General features: G+C 44.2%; 1 protein-coding gene across 1 annotated transcript; it reads right to left on the minus strand.

Annotated features, from left to right (window-relative positions):
- Positions 1-213: 213 nt before the first annotated feature.
- Positions 214-10,815, minus strand: ankrd39 (ankyrin repeat domain 39). The gene is made up of 5 exons (XM_078428895.1): positions 10,626-10,815; positions 7,276-7,427; positions 5,432-5,535; positions 5,090-5,293; positions 214-664 (listed from the first exon to the last, which is right to left on the minus strand). Exons 2-5 carry the CDS (start codon positions 7,376-7,378, stop codon positions 509-511), a joined length of 567 nt encoding a protein of 188 aa, XP_078285021.1. The 5' UTR covers positions 7,379-7,427; positions 10,626-10,815; the 3' UTR covers positions 214-508.
- Between the last annotated feature and the right edge of the window lie 216 nt (positions 10,816-11,031).

Genomic DNA, 11,031 nt, shown 5'->3' on the forward strand with positions numbered 1-11,031 from the left:
TATGACACAGATTTATGTCACAAAGTTTGAAATTGTACTTTGAGTCTAGCAGTCCATCAATCTTATAGCCAGGTTTGATGAAATTGCATCTCAAATTATTCATTTTGGTTAGGATTAACTGCAAAGATGAAAAAGTAAGATGAAATGTGGAAAAATAAAGCAGTGGATAAGAACAGCCTGCTAATTTGAAATTTTAATACCTTAAAATATCAGTCTATTTGAGCAGGATAAAATAAAGTCGTAGCAACTTGGTTGTTACATTACTGCGCTCAGTAACCCAGAAAATTATAGTCATCAGTTGACCCTCAGCAATATGAGAGCTGAATGCAGATATTTTTGTAAATCATCCACAACTTGATTAGCACATCAAGTAACATCAGCCTGGCAATCCGACCAGACAAAGCTCCAATGTGACTTATAAATGAAGGACAACGTTACATTTCCAAAATCTATAGTTGATGTTGTAAGTGTTGTATCGGCAGGGGATATTAAATCCAGAAAATGGTTTTCACGTTAACTTCCTGGGCTGCAGATGTTCCTTCAAAGTTGGATGGTCAGTCACCAGATCATGAGGTGCTCTGGACCGTCTGTCCTTTATTGTCCTGAGGGCAGGGTTATCCTTGAGCAAAACATCGCACACCTCCTGATGGCCCCTTTCTGCAGCCTGTAGATAAAAGACATATTGCTTGTAAAGAATTTATAGGTGTAATTTCACTCAAAAAAGCCAACTTCTATGCATGGACTTGGCTAATGTAAACTGATGATCTGGTGAAGCAGAGTGTAAGAATATAACTGCAGATGCTGGTACAAATCGAAGGTATTTATTCACAAAATGCTGGAGTAACTCAGCAGGTCAGGCAGCATCTCAGGAGAGAAGGAATGGGCGGCGTTTCGGGTCGAGACCCTTCTTCAGTCTGAAGAAGGGTCTCGACCCGAAACGTCACCCATTCCTTCTCTCCTGAGATGCTGCCTGACCTGCTGAGTTACTCCAGGATTTTGGTGAAGTGGAGTGGGAGATTTGTTAAAACAGATCAAGAGGAATATTCCCTGAAGTACACAGACCTCCATTAACACCCAAGATGTTTCCTACATCTGATGAAAGATTTTGGATCTGAAGCTTTACCTCTGTTTCTCTTTTCCCATTTATTTTTATTTCAGATTTTAGAGCACCTACCATTTCTTTAAACCAGTCATTCCCACTTGTCAGTTATCTGGTAGGCCATTACATCTCCATGTAGATTGCCCAGCAAACTTCGTTATAACTAGCTGTGGGCAAGTAATGTAGGAAAGGTGCCTATGGAGAATCCATCACTTAGTCTTCCCATCTGGAGAGTGCAAGTGAAGCACCATTTGGACCTGTCGCCTCACTTCAGAACAGATGTTGCCAGTTTGACCAACATAAAGGGTGCCTTGTGTTAATTAATGGGGAGCTACAGTCAGTGAGAAAGAAGAATGATACATGCTAAAGACAATTCTATGCAGAATACATATTGAGCAAGATTAGCCAGTTGGTGAAATATCTAAACAAAAATCTGAAACAAAAACAGTCCAGAGCAAATAATCCTAGTCTATCAAACCTCTCCATGTAGCTGAAACCCAATAATCCAGGCAGCATTCTAGTAAACCTCCTCTGCACCCTCTCCAAAGCCTCCATATCTTTTTTCTGTGCTTGGGCAAACCGAACTGCAAGCAATATTCCAAATGCAGCCCAACCAAAGTCCGATAGAGCTGCATCATATTATTGTATGTGCATACTTAGTTTTAACCAGTACTGGACCAAGTGGACCCATTGGGCCCAAACCTCTCCTGCATTGGTGCAGCACCCTCTCCTACCTCCCTCCCCCCTCTCCATCCCCCTCAACCCCCCTTATCCACCTTCCTCCCACCTCCCTCCCCCCTCTCTAGGAGATAGATTAAAACTTTACAATGTCAATAACTTTAAAAATATAACACCAATTTCAATAAAACTAATTGCTTTACCATTAAAGTGACGACGGTGAGTAAGGTGGGCCTAAAATTGTCAAGCTATCGTGTACCATTTTGGCTGTAGTTCGATCACAAATAAACAAACAAACGAGAGTTTTAGTATATAGATAAAGATCTGCTTACTGACTCCCTTATGTTGCGATAAGAATAAACAGAAAGCTTGTATTTGTACTTATTATTATTAAAAGATGCTATTGAGGCAAGAAACAGGATGCAAGACAGCAGCATGCAGCTCCACCAAGTGGTCATATCAATGACATTCAGAATTATACTGCACATTTTACAGAGAAAAACATCCTAAGTCACAAACGGACACATATTCAACAAAATCTGACATTGATCTATGCAAGGAACCTTTAGGGCATATTACACATAGGTTGGTTAAAGAGGTAGATTTGGAAAAACATCTTGGGGAAAAAGACAAAAGGTCTATGGAGGGAATTCCAGAGCTTGGGCATTTAATAATAATAATAATAATAAGCATTTATTTTATATAGCGCCTTATCGGGTGCTCAAAGCGCTTTACAAAAACAATCAACATAAAAACAAACAGACAAACTATCCTAACGGAAAAGCGGCGAATAAACAACGCCAGCGTCCTCTCACGTCAGGGTCCGGCAGTAGACAACAAAAAGCACAGGACACACAGATACAATTTTTACACAAACAGCCATCACAGTGATTGCTCTAGGCACATCCTCACTGTGATGGAAGGCAAAGTCTTATCTCCTCCTCATTCTTCTCCCGTGGTGCCACGAGGTGATCGAGGCTCCCAACTTTTTGAAGCCCCCACCGGGCGATGGAAAGTCCCAGGGCCGAGCCGAGCAGGCCGATGAAAGTCCTGAGCCCCCACTGGGCGATGGAAAGTCCCAGGGCCGAGCCGAGCAGGCCGATGAAAGTCCTGAGCCCCCACCGGGTGATGGAAAGTGCTGCGGCCGGGCCACGCAGGGCGATGAAGGGCCTGCGAACGGGTCGATTGTACCTCGCGCTTCGGGGCGGTCGAAGCTGCTACGGCTGGAGCTCCCAAAAACCGGTCGCCAGCCAGGGACCTGCGAGCTCCCGATGTTGCGGTCTGCAGGGCCCACGGCCAAAGCCTCCGAGATGGTAAGTCCAGGCCCTGCGACCGGAGTCTTCAAGGTCGATCCCAGCTGGAGGCCGCCGACTCCACGATGTTAGGCCGTAGCGCGAATGGAGATACAACACGGTAAAGGTCGCATCTCCGTTGAGGAAGAGATTAGAAAAAAGGTTTCCCCCAACCCCCCCACACATACACAGAGTTAAAAATAGAACAAAACGTACATTAAACGATGACAATAGACAAAAAAACAAAAAAAAGACAGAGAGACTGCCGGTGAGCCGCAGCTGCAGAACACAGCCACGCCCTTTAAAAGATAGCAAAGCAGCCAGAATCAATCATTATTACCCCATTAGGATAGAGGAATTAGCAGATATAGGGAAGCCGCAAAGTGATGTGAAAACATGGATGACAAATTTTAAACTTGAGGTACTGAATAACTAGGAGCCAATAAACGCCAGCAATGAACGAGACTTGGATGAAGGTTTCAGCAGCGTGCAAGGGCACAATTGGACAATATTACAGAGGTGGAAATAGGTTGCATTAGTGATAACATGGACATACAATCAGAAACTTGGCTCATACATAATACCAAGACTGTGATGTCAGTGGCTAAGAATAGCGGTTGACTTGGTGGCTCTGCAAGAACCACTGACATTTGGTGTTGATCTTTCTTATGTTTGTTATGAGTCATAGAGACATACAGCATGGAAACAGGCCCTTTGGCCCAACTCGTCCTTGCTGACCAAGATGCCCCCATCCAAGATAGTCCCACATGCCCGCATTTCGTCCATACATCATTAAACCTTTCCTATCCATGTACCTGTCCACGTGTATAGACCATGGGAGTAGTTGACAGATAAATAAGTGGTGGAATGGGATTCATGGCATTGCCCCGAGCCAGGATATATTTGGGCCAAATGCCTTCCTCTTATATTTATAAGGAAATATGTAAAGAGAAACTTTCCCCTCTTTAGATGGAAGAAGTTTCTGCCCATTCAGTACTGAATGAGACACAAATAATATGAGATTTTGAAGGACACTGGAGGGATCAAAGGAGATGATAATAGAAGTGGTTGTTGCAAAGATAAATGAAGAAATTAATACTGTTTTTTGATCATGTATTGAGAAGCAAAAAATAGAAAATGTCAAGGATAGATCAGTGGAGGACACAAGGTTCAACAGTTCAGCCGTGAAAAGATCAATTGGGTGGGGCCTCCCCCAGGTGGATGACATCAGAAGATGGTCTTGTAAGAAAATAACTGCAGATGCTGGTACAAATCGAAGGTATTTATTCACAAAATGCTGGAGTAACTCAGCGGGTCAGGCAGCATCTCAGGAGAGAAGGAATGGGTGACGTTTCGGGTGGAAACCCTTCTTCAGACTGATGTCAGGGGGGCGACAAAGGAAGGATATAGGTGGAGACAGGCAGGACAAGCTGGAGGTTTGCCTTTAGAACATCATAGGAACAAATTTATCTTGAATAAACATGTTTGATGTGGGGGGGGGAAGGACCAAAATTCATTAACCTAGACCACAAGGTATCACAAAATGCTGGAATAACTCAGCAGGTCAGGGAGCATCTATGAGAGAGGGAATGGGTGACGTTTTGTTTTAATACACAGCACTCACACGGTCAGACAGAGGAGTGGGGGAGTAATTTAAGAACAAGAGCCCCATTTCTTCTGTATACTCCTTATCATTCATAAAAGGACATGTGACTTATATTAATGGTTTGGTTTCTGAGCATGTGACCTGTATAAATGATTTTGTTTTCTCTGTAACCATGGGAATTGTATTAGATTTGTATTTATCAGTTTCAGGTCGAGGCCCTTCTTCAGACTGATGCTGCCTGACCTGCTGAGTTACTCCAGCATTTTGTGATACCTTCGATTTGTACCAGCATCTGCAGTTATTTTCCTACACAGCCTAGACCACAACATCTGCTGTAACTGTAAACATGACATTGCTTTAAAAAAGGACTAACGAATTGCAGCAAAATATGGGCTGACAGTAACATCACCATACCTTGTGTAGAGGAGTCGTACCGTCATCGTCCGTGAGAGCAGGGGTGGCTCCGTAGGACAGCAGCAGCTCGAGCACAGCGAGGTGGCCACAGTAGGCAGCCCTGTGAAGTGGGGTTGCCCCTCCTTTGGTCTGAGCATTACTGTCTGCTCCATTCTTCAGCAGGTACTCACATATCTTATAATCACCACGGCGGCTGGCATAGTGCTTTGAACAAAAGTAGAGACATAATTAGCCCTCCACCATCTAAAAGTAGCCCTCCACCATCAAATCTCTAGACTGCGAGTTAAATTCGAACCACCTGATAGTTTACAATGAAGATCACGTTGTAAAGTATTAGCTCACCAATGCTGTGTAGCCTGATCGATCAGGTGAATTAGGATCAGTTCCTTTTTCCAGAAAATGCTGCACCCTGCTGAGTTCACCATTACAGGCTGCTGACCAGATGCCTACATCGAGGGAAGAGGAAATATTCAGGCTGGTAATTTCCCATTGTATAGCTAATAGAACTTGCTCCATGTAACTTTCCCATTTAAAAATTCCTGCCCAATTGCAAATTAGCTATAATCGCATGCAACAAAGTCCTAGACCATTGGGGACCATACATACTCCCCTCACCCTTGATGCTAGTAAAGTTGTATTGCTGACTAGAGCCATGTTGGAGAGAACTTTGGCCTGGGAGAGTGTGAAACTGTAGCTTTACTCATCTTGACAATGGACCTGTATAGCATTATTGATATCTCTCCAGTGCTTTGAGGTATCTGTTGTTGATAGTCTCGAGAGCCTGCTGATGGGCTGCATTACAGTCTGGTACGGAAACTGTTCTGCCCACAGCCACAAATCACTACAGAGAGTGGTGAAGACGGCACAGCACATCACTGGCAACTGTCTCCCGGCCATTCAGGACATTTTCTACCGGCGGTGCCTGCGGAAGGCACGCAGCATCATCAAGGACCACAGCCACCCAGCACGCAGGCTGTTCTCCTTGTTACTGTCAGGCAGACGATACAGGAGTATGGCTGCACGTACCACCAGACTTAAGAACAGTTTCTACCATCAGGCTTCTGAACTCATAAACACATTTCAAATCATATATGTTGATTATTTTTAATATTGTCTTTTAAACTATTTTTAATATTGTCTTTTTACCTTACTAATGTCATTTTTTATTTTATTTATCCTTGGAATATTACTGCTGAGGTGGCCCGTTGTCTTGTGAAATACATTTTATTATACCGTTGACCCTGTGCCAACCTACATATGACAAATAAAATTTATTATTATATTATTATTATTATTATTATTAGTCCAGAATATTCGAGGCACATTAGCTATGGGCCTTGGATTTGCGGTCTTGATCTTGGGCATTACTTCTATTTTTCAGGTTAACTCCAATTGCTTTCTCAGGCAGATACAGAAGAATCCAAAGAACTATTAGGTCGACACAAAATGCTGGAGTAACTCAGTGGGTCAGGCAGCATCTCTGGAGAGAAGGAATGGGTGACCTTTCGGGTCGAGACCCTTCTTCAGTCTGATGTCTCGACCCGAAAGGTCACCCATTCCTCCTCTCCAGAGATGCTGCCTGACCCGCTGAGTTACTCCAGCATTTTGTTACTACCTTCGATTTAAACCAGCATCTGCAGTTCTTTCCTCCACCAAAGAACCATTAGATGAGAAAGAGGGGATTTGGTGCAATAGACAATAGACAATAGGTGCAGGAGTAGGCCATTAAACTGTGGCCCCTGGTTCTGGACTCCCCCAACATTGGGAACATGTTTCTTGCCTCTAACATGTCCAACCCCTTAATAATCTTATACGTTTCGATAAGATCCCCTCTCATCCTTCTAAATTCCAGTGTATACAAACCTAGTCGCTCCAGTCTTTCAACATATGACAGTCCCGCCGTTCCGGGAATTAACCTAGTAAACCTACGTGCATTGGCCAATGTTTATCCCTCTAAAAATCCTTTGAGGTACAGCATGCCCTTGAAACACCCAGGAATATGTTGTGATTCACAAAATCAAAATAAAAGTGAAAGTTCTACCTTTGATTCAACATGCATATGTAACTGTGTAGATAAGCTTCCCACAGTGGAAATGTTGAGAAGAAATGAATGCAATGTTTGACGCTGTCAATATACTGATATACTGGACCACACTGGGGAAGTCAAAGCTTAAATGTTTTAGTACCTCTGTCAAAATCCATTTCCTCTAGTGTCTGCTGTACACTTCTTGGGACTGAAGAGTCAATAGAACAGCAGGTACAATCCAGACTATGGCTAGCCGAGGCCATGCTTCTTGTTGGAAGTAGATGTCGTGGCCCATAGACCAACAAAGACGAGCTGCAAGAGAAAATATAAATACAATTAAAAAGAAGTTGGAACCTGAATTAAGTAAAATTCCCAAGTTTGCTCTCATCATACTGCATCTGTCCTCATCCCTTCCCTGACATTTGAGAACCAACATGTTTGGCTCATAAAAATATCCAGCTTATATGCTTGACCAACTGACAAGTGGCGCTGCGTCCAGACTGGACATCTGGAGTAGCAGGCAAAACTACTGTCAACAACCAACAATCAGAACCAGGCTGATGATCCCAGTCTACTTCTACTTTACTGAGAGCATGGGGAAAATTAGGAATTCAGTACCACAAATAACCATGGACAAGCAGCGAGGGACAAGCTATTACAGGGAAGCTCAGCAAGTTCACAAGGGGTAAAAAAATTGAAGATTATGCTGAGGACAGACAATAGACATTGGGTGCTGGTGGAGGCCATTCGTCCCTTCGAGCCAGCACTGCCATTCAATGTGATCATGGCTGATCATTCTCAATCAGTACCCCGTTCCTGCCTTCTTCCCATACCCCCTGACTCCGCTATCCTTAAGAGCTCTATCTAGCTCTCTCTTGAATGCATTCAGAGAATTGGCCTCCACTGCCTTCTGAGGCAGAGAATTCCACAGGTTCACAACTCTCTGACTGAAAAAGTTTTTCCTCATCTCAGTTCTAAATGGCCTACCCCTTATTCTTAAACTGTGGCCCCTTGTTCTGGACTCCCCCAGCATTGGGAACATGTTTCCTGCCTCTAAAGTGTCCAACCCCTTAATAATCTTATACGTTTCGATAAGATCTCCTCTCATCCTTCTAAATTCCAGTGTATACAAGCCTAGTCGCTCGAGTCTTTCAACATACGACAGTCCCGCCATTCCGGGAATTAACCTAGTAAACCTACGCTGCACGCCCTCAATAGCAAGAATATCCTTCCTCAAATTTGGAGACCAAAACTGCACAGTACTCCAGGTGCGGTCTCACTAGGGCCCTGTACAACTGCAGAAGGACCTCTTTGCTCCTATACTCAACTCAGAAGGCAAGAAGACTTTATAGATGCATTTAAAAATCACAAGGGTACTTATAGGGTGGATGATCAAAGTCTTTTTCCCAGTAGGAGTCTAAATTCGAAGGTATTATTTAAGGTCAGAGCAGATAAATTTAAAAGGGGCCCGAGGAATAAACTTATCACACACAGAGATTGGTTTGGAACAAGCTGCCAGAGGAAGCTGCAGATGTGGGTATAGTTACAATACTTAAAATACACCTCGACAGGTAAATGGATAGGAAAGGTTTGGAGGGATACTGGTCAAACTCAGGCAAATGGGACTAGCTCTGATGGACATCTTGGTCAGCGTGGATGGGTTGAGGTGAAGGGCCTATGTTGTGTAACTTTAATGGAACTTTTGCAAGTATTATCGCAACGTTTAAGGAACATTTAGACAAGCACATGGATAGGATAGGTTTAGAGGGCTATGGGTCAAACGCAGGCATGCGATATTACTGTAGTTTGGTCGGTGTGGACAAGTTGGGCCGAAGGGCCTGTTTCCACGCTCTGACACTCTAAATCAGCACCGATCGATTTCTAGAATTAGGTGTACAGTACAGAAACAGACCATTCAGCCAATAAATCCATACTAGTATTTAAGCTCCACCCAGGTCCCTTCCAGTCTTTCTGTAACTGTTCTATCGCTTCTCGGCTCCTCATTAAAACCATCAAAACTTATACCCTCTGGTAGAGAGTTCTACTTCTCTGTTGGTGATGATATTTTATGAATTCCCATTTTGATTTATTCGAGATCGTCTTTTATTGCCCACCTTTAAGTTCGTTATTATTCACCACAATCGTGGAAAGGTTACGAAAGGGGGTTGGTTAACCTGTCGGTCCCTCTCACTAACAATTGGTCAGCATGACCATGGCTCGTTCAAACCCCCGCGCCGATCTTTTCCGTTCAACCTGGTACGCCCACATTCTGTCCGGTGAATTCATCTTCTCTCCCGGAGGCCTTTAATACGTGACAGTCCCAAAAACAAAGCGGAGTGAGGGTTCTACCTCCGGCCACGACTGACTTGGTCTTCAATAGTTGACCACACCCAGACTTTAAATGTTTTCTCCACAGATACTGACTGATTGTATACACTGGAATTTAGAAGGATGAGAGGGGATCTTATCGAAACATGTAAGATTATTAAGGGGTTGGACACGTTAGAGGCAGGAAACATGTTCCCAATGTTGGGGAACCAGGGGCCACAGTTTAAGAATAAGGGGTAGGCCATTTAGAACGGAGATGAGGAAAAACTTTTTCAGTCAGAGAGTTGTGAATCTGTGGAGTTCTCTGCCTCAGAAGGCAGTGGAGGCCAAGTCTCTGAATACATTCAAGAGAGAGCTCTTAAGGATAGCGGAGTCAGGGGGTATGGGGAGAAGGAAGGAACGGGGTACTGATTGAGAATGATCAGCCATGATCACATTGAATGGCGGTGCTGGCTCGAAGGGCCGAGTGGCCTCCTCCTGCACCTATTGTCTATTGTCTATCTCCAGTGTTCTTTCGCTTGCATTTTCTGTTGTTTTTTAATTATTTCGACACCATCTTTAAAAAGACTGGGTCGATGGACTTGGTAAGGACTCCTCTGACTGTTCCTCACCCACAGATGCTAAGATCTTCTACACATCACCCACTTTGAGACCAAAGTGAACATGGTAGTGCCCAAACCTGTTTCGCAAAAGAAGTGTCTCGACCCGAAACGTCGCCCATTCCCTCTCTCCTGAGATGCTGCCGGAGTTACTCCAGCATTTTGTAAGAAAATAACTGCAGATGTTGGGGTTATTTATTCACAAAATGCTGGAGTAACTCAGCAGGTCAGGCAGCATCTCAGGAGAGAGGGAATGGGCGACGTTTCGGGTCGAGACCCTTCTTCATCTTGTGATACCTTCGCAAAAACCTCATGACTAAACCGCTGACTGGATCGTCACTCAAACCCGAGACGCGATGTAAAATTGAAGGGCTGGAAAGAAGAATCTGCCCTGCGTGCAATAAACTGAAGATGGCCGCAAAACAAAAACCAGCCTGCACTCACTCACTCACTCACTCATACATACAGACAGACAGACAAATGCTGGTGAGTCGGCACTTCCTGGAACACCAATGTCAGCCAGCAACAGCAGCAGTTTCAAGTAGGAATGTTTCTGGGGACAAAACACCTCCGTTTCACTCACCTCTTGAAAACTCAATGTAACGATGTAAAGATGTAACGATGTAAAGATGTAACGATGTAAAGATACAACCTCGTCCCGCAGCCAATCCGACCGGGAGGGGGGGGAGTGTATCCAAATTAAAGTCCCTGGCCAACCCAATGGGCGAGATTCGTCACCGCACTTCCCTGTGGTCGCGACGAATTGGTTTGATTAAATGTACTTAAACTTAAAAAAAAATTTTTTTAAGTTCACCAATCATTACTTTCCATGTTGACCATGTGTGTGAACAGCAGATGGCGAACAGCACTATGGGGACTACACTCCCCCCCCCCCCCCTCCCCTGCAGGACCTATACATCAGGAGGTGCAGATCCAGAGCCAGCAACATTATGGGGGACCCCTACCACCCCAGCAACAGACTGTTCCAG

This window comes from Rhinoraja longicauda, chromosome 36 (assembly GCF_053455715.1).
Source record: "Rhinoraja longicauda isolate Sanriku21f chromosome 36, sRhiLon1.1, whole genome shotgun sequence".
In the NCBI taxonomy this organism is placed as follows: domain Eukaryota; kingdom Metazoa; phylum Chordata; class Chondrichthyes; order Rajiformes; family Arhynchobatidae; genus Rhinoraja; species Rhinoraja longicauda.

Coding starts and splice junctions, on each gene's coding strand:
- ankrd39 (XM_078428895.1), bottom strand. CDS start 7,378: ATGGCCTCGGCTAGCCATAGTCTGGATTGTACCTGCTGTTCTATTGAC. Junction 5,536..7,275: donor GGAAATGGATTTTGACAGAG/GTACTAAAACAT, acceptor CCCTCGATGTAG/GCATCTGGTCAGCAGCCTGT. Junction 5,294..5,431: donor GATCAGGCTACACAGCATTG/GTGAGCTAATAC, acceptor TTTTGTTCAAAG/CACTATGCCAGCCGCCGTGG.